General features: G+C 42.1%; 3 protein-coding genes across 6 annotated transcripts; 2 read left to right on the forward strand and 1 right to left on the reverse strand.

Moving 5' to 3' along the window:
• The first annotated feature begins 127 nt into the window (after nucleotides 1–127).
• On the forward strand, nucleotides 128–1,073 carry LOC115766737 (probable H/ACA ribonucleoprotein complex subunit 1). The gene is made up of 3 exons (XM_030710700.1): nucleotides 128–235; nucleotides 306–770; nucleotides 844–1,073. Exons 1-3 carry the CDS (start codon nucleotides 199–201, stop codon nucleotides 999–1,001), a joined length of 660 nt encoding a protein of 219 aa, XP_030566560.1. The 5' UTR covers nucleotides 128–198; the 3' UTR covers nucleotides 1,002–1,073.
• Nucleotides 1,074–1,101: 28 nt separating this feature from the next.
• On the reverse strand, nucleotides 1,102–8,231 carry LOC115766758 (inactive rhomboid protein 1). Of its 3 annotated transcripts, none has more exons than XM_030710740.1 (7): nucleotides 8,089–8,231; nucleotides 3,546–6,801; nucleotides 3,148–3,489; nucleotides 2,484–2,738; nucleotides 1,957–2,214; nucleotides 1,590–1,886; nucleotides 1,102–1,530 (listed from the first exon to the last, which is right to left on the reverse strand). In XM_030710740.1, exons 2-7 carry the CDS (start codon nucleotides 6,759–6,761, stop codon nucleotides 1,231–1,233), a joined length of 4,668 nt encoding a protein of 1,555 aa, XP_030566600.1. In that variant the 5' UTR covers nucleotides 6,762–6,801; nucleotides 8,089–8,231; the 3' UTR covers nucleotides 1,102–1,230. The 3 variants fall into 3 exon arrangements, with proteins under 3 accessions (XP_030566600.1, XP_030566598.1, XP_030566599.1); XM_030710738.1 differs by lacking the exon at nucleotides 8,089–8,231 and adding an exon at nucleotides 7,900–8,012; XM_030710739.1 differs by lacking the exon at nucleotides 8,089–8,231 and adding an exon at nucleotides 7,672–8,012.
• Nucleotides 8,232–8,278: 47 nt separating this feature from the next.
• On the forward strand, nucleotides 8,279–11,076 carry LOC115766759 (protein yellow). 2 transcript variants are annotated; one of them, XM_030710741.1, is made up of 4 exons: nucleotides 8,279–8,309; nucleotides 8,372–9,052; nucleotides 9,545–10,217; nucleotides 10,275–11,076. In XM_030710741.1, the coding sequence occupies exons 2-4, from the start codon at nucleotides 8,850–8,852 to the stop codon at nucleotides 10,764–10,766; spliced, it is 1,368 nt and encodes a 455-aa protein (XP_030566601.1). In that variant the 5' UTR covers nucleotides 8,279–8,309; nucleotides 8,372–8,849; the 3' UTR covers nucleotides 10,767–11,076. The 2 variants fall into 2 exon arrangements, with proteins under 2 accessions (XP_030566601.1, XP_030566602.1); XM_030710742.1 differs by having other exon boundaries at nucleotides 8,294–8,309; nucleotides 8,372–8,408.
• The last annotated feature ends 277 nt before the right edge of the window (nucleotides 11,077–11,353 follow it).

An 11,353-nucleotide genomic window follows, 5' to 3' on the forward strand; every position in this document is an offset into this window, starting at 1 on the left:
CGCATGGACAATTAAGAACGAACCGATAACATTGAAAGAGACCGACAAATGAACTAAATGAACGATAGCAAGGGACATGAACTTAATGAACCGCTCAATTGAACCTATACTGAACTATTTAATACAACACTAACAGCTCACGGGTAGTCGCACGTGTTTATATTTGTTTCCGACTTTGTTGCGCCTTTTCGCATTAAAATGGCTTTTGGACGCCCTCGTGGTGGTGGTGGCAGAGGTTTGACAATACACCAATGGTTGCGAACTTAAACTTATACACATTTTGCTTAAAAATTCTTCGGAAATAGGTTCTCGCGGAGGTGGTGGAGGTGGTGGAGGTGGACGCGGCGGTGGTGGATTCAACAAGTTCGGAGGAGGATTTAATAAAGGCGGAGGTCGGGGCACCTTTGATCAGGGCCCGCCCGAGCGTGTGATTGCATTGGGCAACTTTAGCTATGCATGCCAGAACGATCTAGTTTGTAAAGTAGATATAGATGATGTACCATATTTCAATGCACCAATATTCCTGGAAAATAAGGAGCAGATCGGAAAAATTGATGAAATTTTTGGCACAGTTCGGGACTACTCCGTCTCCATTAAACTTTCTGATAATATATTCGCAAATAGTTTTAAGCCGAATCAACAGTTGTTTATTGATCCTGGAAAGTTGCTGCCAATTTCAAGATTTCTACCAAAGCCACCACAGCCGAAAGGTGCTAAAAAGAAGGGCGGCCCTAGTGGTGGAGGAGTAAGGGGGCGTGGAGGCGGAATGGGTAAGTTAAAATAAGTGTATTATGTCTAGAACTATTCTCCACAGTAACAATACTTTACAATTATACCTTTAAGGACGTGGTGGACGCGGCGGCGGTGGCTTTAGGGGAGGGTCAAGCCGAGGAGGAGGCGGCGGTGGATTTAATAGAGGACGCGGTGGCGGCGGCGGCGGTGGTGGATTTAATAGAGGTCGTGGTGGCGGTGGTGGCGGAGGAGGGCGCGGCCGTTGGTAATACAAAATGTGAAACTGAATAAAATGAAAAGAAAAAATATAAAAACTAATTAGATGTTTGATAAATCGTAAATTGGTTTAATATTTATTTGAAAATACTGACCACGATACATGCAATATTTTACGGGTATATATATGTATGTATGAATATTTATGTACATTTGTATAGTTTTGTGCACTTATTGTGCTATTGTTGCTTTAAATGATGTTAATAATTAAGTATGGAAGATTCATAGGCCCTTAAAATTTGTATCATTCATATTTTCGATATTTTTGTTATTAAGCTGCATCGCAATGACGGCTTTTTCACTTATCCGCGAGTTGTTTTTCTTGTTCTTATTTAATATTCGGCCAGCCCCGTAAGAGGCGAGAGCATCTTGGTTGCCTAAAACATTTGTGTCAGCGATTGCATTTTCGATATTGTTATAAATGCGATTGCTGTAGTTGGAATTGTAGCGAAATGACCGGGTGTAAAGACCTTCTTGCCAGAGTTGAATATTTTTTTGTCGCTGCGTCTCCGGATATATGTGCTGGAAGCAAAAGAAAAATGTATATATTCGCATATATTGGAATGTGAGAAATATTTTACCGAAATGCTGTTGCCTTCGGGGAACGCATTCCTGATTATGTCTTCCGAGTGATGGTGATAATAATATTGAGGCTTTTGTGTCTGGGAATATCTGCGGGGGGTGCTGCTTACCTCACCATTCTGGTGTCCAATATTGCTATTTGTGGCACCAATGTAGCTGTTACCGTTACCATTACTACCGAATATATCATCCACGAAACTAAATGTACTAAATTCGCTGGGATAGATGTAAAACGTTGTTATTAAAGTTGCGTATACAAACAGATGAAACAGTATGCATGTCCAAATCAGATTTATCTGCGAATAGAAATCAAACAAATTAAATTCACGGAAACCTCTTTAATATTAGTTAAGCTTGTATATGTACCTTTTTTCTGCGCCCGTATTTCGTGAAAGTGGCAAACGGTACCAAGGATATTGTTAAAAACGTGCCACAAGAAACTCCAGCTAGCAGGCCAGCAAAGTTCAGTTGGTATGGTAATGTGCCGATCCCGAATAGAACTGTGGACAATAGCAATAGTTTGAACAATGCCACATATGGCTTGTGTACATTTTTCCAGTGCATCCATATAAGCAGGGCAGCTAGCGAGGATACCACACCACAGAGCGAGGCTGAGGGTCCCACCTGTTGGTAAATTGAAAACGATGTAAGAATTTCAATTTGAATTAAAATTTGAACAAATCCACAGTTAAACTAAGTTATCGATGAGTATGCATATGTCGCTCTGTTAAATGTAATATCGATACATTCCTTCGGTTTGTAACTCTATTAAAACTAATATCGATACAATCCGAAGGAATGTATTGTAAAATTCATACTTTACAACGAGTAAATCAATTAAAGAAAACGGATCTACTTTAAATATATATACATATATTTACATAAGTACCTACCTCGGGTCGATGGGGTACCAGAACTGCGCTGGTAAGATTTCCAGCCAAGCCCGACATAATATATACCACGGCAGTTCGCAAGGTTCCGATTAATCTCTCCAAGTCGGCAAGAAATAAATACTGAAATATAAGTGTAATTGCCAGATGCAAAATGCCAGCATGCATGCATAGCGATGTCAAAAGTCTATAAATCTGATCTGGAATTTCCACTGAGATAAATGGGAACATGCCACAAACGTTATTTAGGCAGGATATCTGAAATAACAAGAATCATAATTAACTATAAAATATTTGGTTTTTTTTTGTGAATATGTAACCCTGTTTATGTTATCTGTATGAATATCGGTTTTTAATTCTTTTACACAACCGGCAATTTTTAAAAAGTGTTCGCTTGCTTATTTAAAATATCGATATATTCCTGCAGCTTGTATCGATATAACATTAAACAGAATTACATATACATCGATAACTTCGTTTAACAGTTGATGTGTTCAAATTTAAATTCAAATTATTCAAATTCTTTCACATCGGTCTACTTTATTATATTGCAATTAGGAGCAATCGGACAATCGGAAAATTGTGGCTAAGTATAAAGAATGTTTGCAAGGTTATTTACTATTCGGCACACCGAAAAGTCTGTGTTATTAGTCTGGTTAATATTTACTTGTGAACAGAGTGAAGCTTCCTCATGAAAATATCCATTAACGAAATCACAATATTCGCGGGTTGTTATTCTGCATTCACCATAGAGTCCCGTACAGCAAGGATGGCCAATTACTTCACATACCATATGCTCAGCCGTGTGATCTTTGTAGCGGTAGCGCTGCGAGAATGAGTTTGTTTTTCGGCAAATGGGCCACTTGGTTATGTCATCGGGCCACTCGTATGGCGCTATGGATGCGGGTGCATCGCAAAATTTTGGATCCAAGCCGCACACAGATCCTGAAATCCGCCCGCCAGGCCCTGACTCACCGGGTGACCATTTTTTCCAAGTCGATATTGATTTCTGGTGGAAATTCGAAATCGATAAAGACGGGGATATATATAATATATAACACTTACCGTAGGATAGAGACCCCGTATGGAACAATCCGCCTGGGAGCTCTGAACGCAGCCGGAGTCATCATTCCGTATGCAGCAAGCCGTTTCACGTTCCTGCCTTCTAGTTTTTGCCACTACCTCCATGATCTTAATGTCGCGCCGCATGCATGCCGCAAATTTTGCCCCCATATGAACCAGGTCATTATTGCGTGGACCAATCCAGAGATTGCGCTGCTCGATGTGCTGTACCGTCTGCAGGCTCAGGCTGGTCACCAGCACTTGTCCGGTTTTCTGTTCGGTACCGAAACCAATTGGTGCGATGCCGTAGCAAATGATCGATAAAAACAGTACGACAATTTGCACCGTATTTATCCAGTATGTGAAGAATGGTCGATGATCCGTGCGATCGTCCAGATCATTGACCGAAAAGTATTTGATATGCTGCGTCTGGGGGCGTCTCGAGTTCTCCAGAACGCCATCCAGCAGCTGGGCAGCTATACGATTGCCACGATTGGTGGTTGAAGAATTGGTTATCGAATTGGATGTGCGCAGCACGGATTGGCCTTGTCCCGAGCTGCCGCTCATATGAATATGGTTCACCTGATGTATTTGATGTGCATCGGCTATCAAATGCATGTCCCCGTTTCCCCCGTTGCCCCCATTTAGAGCCGATGTGCGCCAACCATTGTGATGCCTCTCAGACGCCATATAGACGCCAACGCTGCCTTCGACTCCGACTCCGACGCCAAGTCCCAAGCCGACTGCATCTGTGGGCGGCTGTTTGTTTGTTTCGCCGTCCTCATTTGCCGACGAGGTGGACGACGCATCGCATGGACTATCGAAGAAGACCTCGTCATCGATCAGTGCAGCTAGACTATTGGCCATGCCCATGCTGCACTCGGCGTCCATGTCCTCGCCATGATCCATGGACTCCAAGCCCCTGCCGTGTACATGGACCGGCGCAAAGCTGCGCGACCATTGCCGATGATGGCATCGCTTGCCAAGGCGGCCAGGTCCATTCTTTGTGGGCCGTATATTGAACATGCTTATCAGGTAGCTAACACCTGTCATCAGCATGTGAGCCACCGATGCCTTGCGCTCCACAAATTCGCCCGCACTGAAATCGCTGCCCGCATAGCATTTACGCCATCTGCAGCTACCGCTGGCATGCAGTGCCAAATCCACATTTTGGGCATCATGAGCGGGCAGGATATCGGGCCGATCCGTTGCATGGTAGGCAATTGCTTCCGCATTGTTTCCATTATCACGATTGTCAACTGCCATGGGCATATTATAGTCCAATTCCGAGCTTGTGTTCAATGGCCCAAAACGTCGAATTGCCAGGCGTCGATGGCGTCCGTACCAGAGGGCAAAGTCCGCAGCCTCCGTGCTGGTCTCCACGCCAAAGAAACGCGCAACCTCGCGTCGCATATAAATTATGATGCGTTTCTTGCAGGAATACCGAAGGGCCTGCTGCTGCTGCTGCTGCTGTTGTTGCTGCTGTTGTTGCTGCTGCTGTTGTTGCTGCTGCGGAACGAGATGTTGCTGCTGCTGTTGCTGCTGCAGGCGGGGCGAATTGGCCAAGTGGGCAAGTGGATATATCTGCTGCTGTTGCTGCTGCTGCTGACGTTGGAACGCCATTGTGCCGGCCAGATCGGAGCCCTCGATTGTGGCGCTGGCATTCTCGTGTGCCATCATTTCCTGATCATGCTGATGCTTCAGCTTGGCCAGATCCGTTGATGTTACGGGCATGGGCATGGCCATGGGCATGGCCAGGGGCACGGGACTGATCGGGCCAGTTGTTTGTGTTGTCTGATGCACACCGGTTGTCCGGCGCGCGGTATTGCAATGTAAACAGGTGCCAGCCATGTCCTGACCCTGCACCTGCACCTGAGCTGGGACCTGTCGTTGGCCCTCGCTCTGACCCAACGCCGAAGATTGTATGACTATAATGGACTCGGCCTCATCCGGATGGTTGCTGCGTGCACTTTCCAGATTAGATCGCAACTTGTTGCATGTTCCAATGTTTTTTCCCGTGCTTACAATGGGTGGGCAGACGCTGGGGCCTGGTGCAGGAAATGTTACGGATAATGAGCCGGATGAGGCAGGCGATGGCGATGGGCATGGGCATGGGTTCGAGTTGGAAGATGTGGCGGCTGATGATGATAGCAGATTGTGCACATTATAGGTTTGTGCGCTCTTCGAATAGCTACCCTGAGCCTGCCCAGATTCAATGTGTTCACTGTGACAGCACTTGGCACGATAATTATACGGAATATTCACGTATTGCGATGACAGCGGAGGCGTGGCAGCGCATGTTGTTGCCGTTCCTGTTGTTGTTGGACCGAGCCCTGAATCCGTGTATATATCACTCGCCGGAGGCGGCGTTGGGACATACCGTTTGACCGGCGTGTGCACCGTGGAGCCCAAATAACCGTTGTATGCATCACATTCCACCATTTTGGGTGGCATAAAATAACGTGTCGAGGTTGCACTTTGAGTTGTCGCCGTTGCGGGTGCAAGTCCCGGCGATAATAGATTCATTGTTTCGATTAGTTTCACCTTTTGAGCCGGATCTCGGTAGCGCTCCAGGCGGTATTTCGAGTTGGGAGACATTGCACGTGGATGCAGTGGATGCAGGCTATATTTGCCATGCTTATGATGGATGCCGGATGAGCTCTCGGCCGGCTGCGACTGCGTGCATCCCGAATTGTTGGTGCATAGCGACGAGGTCGAGTTCGAGGATGACAACGGATAGCCTGGGCCCTGTTGCTGTTGCTGAAATTGGTTGAGATTCAGCTGCTGCATCTGATTGCCGCTGCTGTTCGTGTTAAGGCCAATTTTGTTTTGAAAATTTGGTTGGGTTTGAGCGTGGGCGTGGCCGTGACCGTGAGCGTGGGCCTGACTTAGACCCGAGGGCAAACAATCGCTATTTGGAGCAGGCGACGGAGGCGGCAAGCAGCCGTTCATTAGCGAATCATCAAATTTGGCCAACGGTATAGTTAGTTTGCTAGACTGCGCCAGGAATATCTCATTTGGATGCGGACTAAAGCGACCAGCTGGTGATCCAATCGGTTCATCTCCGTTCGCCTTAAGCGCCAGTTGCGGCTGATAATTAACCGATTTCCTACGTCCGGCACACGCATTCCCGGCAACTATAGCATTGCAATCATTTCCATTTCCATTTCGGCGCTGGTTGCTAATGCCACTCGAAAGATCGCTACGAATTGGATGCATCTTAAATGACCTGGCTGTAGCTTATTCTTAACTGCTTTATCTGGAAAAACGATTGCACAGAGAGAGAGAGAGAGCTATTTATTAATTGTTAGAGGACATCCCCTAGGCTATATCGAATCCGGGTATTGTTTTTTTTAAATTGGGTGTGAAGTATAATTCATACATGCTAGCCAAGAAATAAATAAAACGCAAAATAATCCTAGCTCTAGATCTTGGTACGATAAACGAGCACGAGCGCGAAACTTAGCTTCTTTTGAATACTTCGAGAACTCGACAGGGATAGGTAGAGATGACTCTATCCGCCATCTTAGCTTCTTTTGAATACTTCATATACTCAATAGGAATAGGCAGAGATGACTCTATCCGCTATTGGCATATTATTATTATTACCTGTATTTTTAAAAATAGAAAAGCATAACAAAACTTTGTAAATGGGAAATCAATAACTATACCAAATATAAGAAGTGGTTTGAGTAACACTTATATTAAATGCTGGAAGGCTTCTGGTCATCGTTGACTGTTTTTTAAATAATGAAGAAACAACCAAAGTATAAACAACAAAGAGTGAGCATTTATTTTGAAAATTTCTCTGTTCCATCTTTGATTTTGGTATCAACTCAAGCTTAGCGAACACCTTGCTACTCTTTGGCAGCTTAATCTTGTTGCGAATTTTAACAGCAATGCGAACAAAACCAAAGTCTACTGTGTTGTAGCTTTCTGGCACAGAACTGTGTCAAAGTTGAGCTAGTCAAACCGATCCAAAAACTAAAAGAAAAAAGGATTTGGAATGGTTTGTTACAGAAAAGTATCCAAAATCTTATGTTCGCAGACACAATTATTATAATATTTGTTTAGGAAAACATGGAAGAAAAGTAACGGACTCGTGCCAGGCAAATTTGTATATACTTACATGTACAAATACATATGCATGTTTGTATGTACAATTGTTCAACTAAAAAATGAGTTATACTTCCACCTTAATGGTAGTTAACATTTTTAATAAATTTTGTTAATATTTTGTTCAGCTTTGAATATCTATTTGAAAAATGTATTCACACACACACACACGGATGTAGAGGAATTTCATCTTATCGATTTTCCGCAAGGGAACACAAGCATAGTTTTTGGCGCAACTTACAATTATGACATTTACATTGATATTTTTGCTTCACGTATTAGCGCCATGTTTGTTCCAGCTGGCATATTAGCAAATTTCGATTGTTTTTCATTTACTTTTTATTTTTGTTCATTGCTAATGTTTTTCACCATATAGCGAGCAAAATCATTCAATGTAAATGCATATAGTCACACACGCACATGTACTTACATATAAATCTGCCATTCACTTGTAGTTAATATTGCCATTCACTGGGCGAAGCTGCGCTGCGCATGTTCTCATTTGTGACGTCACGAATTATATTCGAAGCTCCTGCATTCGAATTCGAATTGCATTCGAAACTCCAGTATTCTTGCACAACCAAATTTGCAGCATTACACATCATTTGCGTTTCTAATAGCCCAAAGCGGAACCGTTGACCTGCAAGAGGGGTGATAAACTGAAACACATATTAAATTCATTTTCATAAAGATTTTTGCAAATTAATTTGCAGCTATTTGAAACTTCATGATCCTTATTATCCAGCCAAGGTTAGATTTTCCGAAAAGTGTGAAAAACTGGAAAAGATCCTTGAACTTGATTTTTGAGCCTAAAACGGCACCTACCAAACGTGGAAGACTTCTGAAATTAATTGGAAAAACTATCTGTGAATCTCCGCAAATTTTCCCAGACCTGTGTACCTTCATCACATAGCCCTAGTTGATCACAAGTCCGCGAGGACCAAACAATTTTGTGTTGTGTTGTGTTGTAGCCCTGGCAAATCGAATTCAACGTCAAGAGTCAATTTGAAAAGAGAATTGAAATTTATGATGCATGATAATTAGAGTATTTAACAACGAAAAGGCGTTCACCTGAATTCAGTTGTTTTTCGTGCGTGAAACAGATTGGTTGCCGTTTGAAATTTGACCACAAATACAAATACGGATATATACCCACATACCAAACCAGTTAACCAGTTTTGTACACAAGGCATGAAGTCGTTTTTTTTTGTATTAGTTAGTTTTCTTTCGATCATTGGCCTTCAATACCTTTCAATTCGCGCCTATGTATCTGCCGAGTTCGATCAATCCGCTTTTAAAGGGACTAGTCCCTCATTTGAGATTGTCCATGAGTGGAAGTATTTGGATTTTGAATATCCCACCTTTGTCGAGAGGCAGCTGGCGATAAAAAATGGGTAATATGCGAAAAAGACTATTATGGGATATTTAGCACAGATTACAGGTTAAAGTTTGTCTTTAATATCTGGCAACCAATAAATAAAATGGTTAAAAAGTGAAAGGTGTAATTAAGTTATGAAAGACTATTTAAAAGGGAGAATGAGTATATATGAGATATACGGTTAATTCTTACTTAATATTAAATAAATAATAAATGAACAGAAGTCATCTAATTAAAATAAATATCGATTTTAAAAATCCCTCATTTTTCATAATCGTGCATAATATTTTCATGCCATTCCCAACCTTTAAATACAGGCTTTTGTAAATATTGCTTTAAGTATTATTGTCCAGGAGAGAATATTGTGGAGGATTATAGCATTTTACAGTTAACTTTTCGCGTAAGATTTGAAGCTAATACAGAGTATAATAAAATAAAATAAATCTAAGAGATTTATACGTAGATATAAATGGTTATTGTTTCTGTTATTTATTTATATTTTTTTCAGCGATTTTGTGCCGCGAAACAATTTACCTTTGGGCATTGATATATATGGGAGTCGACTGTTTATAACGACACCGCGCTGGAAAGACGGCGTCCCAGCTAGTTTGGTTACCGTGCCATATCCGACAAAGGAGATTAGCCCGGCATTGAAGCCGTATCCGTCCTGGCAGGCACACAGCAGTCCCAACAATCCCGACTGTTCCAAGCTAATATCCGTTTATCGCACAGCAGTCGATGCGAAATGCAACAGGCTCTGGCTCATAGATTCCGGGATTGTGAATGCTACAATAAGTTTAAATCCGATATGTCCGCCAAAAATTGTCGCCTTTGATCTGGACACAGATGAGATGATTGTCCGGTATGAGCTGCCCGCCTCGCAGATTAAGCAGGACTCGTTACACTCGAATATTGCCGTAGATATCAGGAATAACGATTGCCAGGACGCGCACGCTTTCGTTACGGATGTCTGGCGCTTTGGCATTGTTGTCTATAGCCTGGCGAAGCACAGGAGCTGGCGTGTGACTAACTACAATTTCTCACCCAATCCAACGGCGGCAGATTTCAATATCCATGGCCTGAATTTTCAGTGGTTGGATGGCGTATTCGGCATGAGCCTGTCCCAGGGACCCAAGCGAAATGATCGTGTGCTATATTTTCACCCAATGGCTAGCTACAAGGTACGTTATATATTAGTTTATTTTTATATATTAATTAATTGTGACACTTTTTTCAAGGAATTTATGGTTCCGATAGACATACTATGGAATGAATCTCTTTGGATCAATGGCACAGTAGATACGTCCAAGCTTTTTATTTCGATTGGCGATCGCGGATTTAACGGTCAATCTTCGACATCTGGAATCGCCAGAAATGGTGTCATGTTCTTTACCCAAGTACATCGGGATAACATCGGTTGTTGGGATACAACCAAACCATACGCTCGATCAAATTTGGGAATGCTCCTTGATGCTAACAAATCCCCGACCTTGATTCAATTTCCCAACGATTTAAAAGTAGACCACGAGGAGAGCCAAGGTGTTTGGGTAATGAGCAATCGGTTGCCAACCTATTTATATAGTCAGCTAGATTACGGGGATATCAACTTTCGAATTTTAAAAGCCGACGTAGAGAGCATTATCGCCGACACGATATGTAATCCGTTGTACGAATCGGCAAGCAAGCAAAAATTCGCTATTGTGTCAATAGAAGAAGGTCAATGTTATTAAACGATAAATAAAACACATCTCGCTGGTAACTTATTAAGACAATGATTTAGTACCTGCAGAGCCTACTTGATTTCTTGAGAAACGAGGAAAAGAGCATTCATATGAATATCATCTTAAAAGGTTGTATTATGGGTCTAATAAACTGAGTGTAGTCTGTACCTTGGGCCTAAATATCTCGTCATTGTTCTCTGCCGACTAGATTAATCCAACTTGATTATTAAATATAATTATCTGGTAAATTGCTCAAGTATTTATTACTATGTAATCATATGTTTATACATACCAATTATTTAATTGTCTAAACTTAACCATCTAAATAAAGTGAAAGTTATTTTGCTACCTTTGCAGTTTTCTAACAGAAATAACCTGATTGAGTCCTATATAAACCAAAAAGATGTAAATAAAATGATATTCATTACGACGATTGGGTAGGGTATTTAATTGTTGTTAAGGCCGAACACACTCAACTCGAATGCTTCTTTGTTTTAGAATTTTATCAACGTTAATTCAAAAGTTGTCATCGCCTTGTGAGATACGAGATACTGTATTTATATCTCTGTATCTTTATCTCTGTATTTGTCGCACGC

Source organism: Drosophila novamexicana, unplaced genomic scaffold, assembly GCF_003285875.2.
Source record: "Drosophila novamexicana strain 15010-1031.04,08,12 unplaced genomic scaffold, DnovRS2.1 tig00001222-arrow-arrow-pilon, whole genome shotgun sequence".
In the NCBI taxonomy this organism is placed as follows: Eukaryota; Metazoa; Arthropoda; class Insecta; order Diptera; family Drosophilidae; genus Drosophila; species Drosophila novamexicana.

Coding starts and splice junctions, on each gene's coding strand:
- LOC115766758 (XM_030710740.1), bottom strand. CDS start 6,761: ATGCATCCAATTCGTAGCGATCTTTCGAGTGGCATTAGCAACCAGCGC. Junction 1,887..1,956: donor AATACGGGCGCAGAAAAAAG/GTACATATACAA, acceptor TTCTATTCGCAG/ATAAATCTGATTTGGACATG. Junction 1,531..1,589: donor CCGAAGGCAACAGCATTTCG/GTAAAATATTTC, acceptor TTTTGCTTCCAG/CACATATATCCGGAGACGCA.
- LOC115766737 (XM_030710700.1), top strand. CDS start 199: ATGGCTTTTGGACGCCCTCGTGGTGGTGGTGGCAGAG. Junction 236..305: donor TCGTGGTGGTGGTGGCAGAG/GTTTGACAATAC, acceptor CTTCGGAAATAG/GTTCTCGCGGAGGTGGTGGA. Junction 771..843: donor GGGGCGTGGAGGCGGAATGG/GTAAGTTAAAAT, acceptor TATACCTTTAAG/GACGTGGTGGACGCGGCGGC.
- LOC115766759 (XM_030710741.1), top strand. CDS start 8,850: ATGAAGTCGTTTTTTTTTGTATTAGTTAGTTTTCTTTCGATCATTGGC. Junction 9,053..9,544: donor CAGCTGGCGATAAAAAATGG/GTAATATGCGAA, acceptor TATTTTTTTCAG/CGATTTTGTGCCGCGAAACA. Junction 10,218..10,274: donor ACCCAATGGCTAGCTACAAG/GTACGTTATATA, acceptor ACTTTTTTCAAG/GAATTTATGGTTCCGATAGA.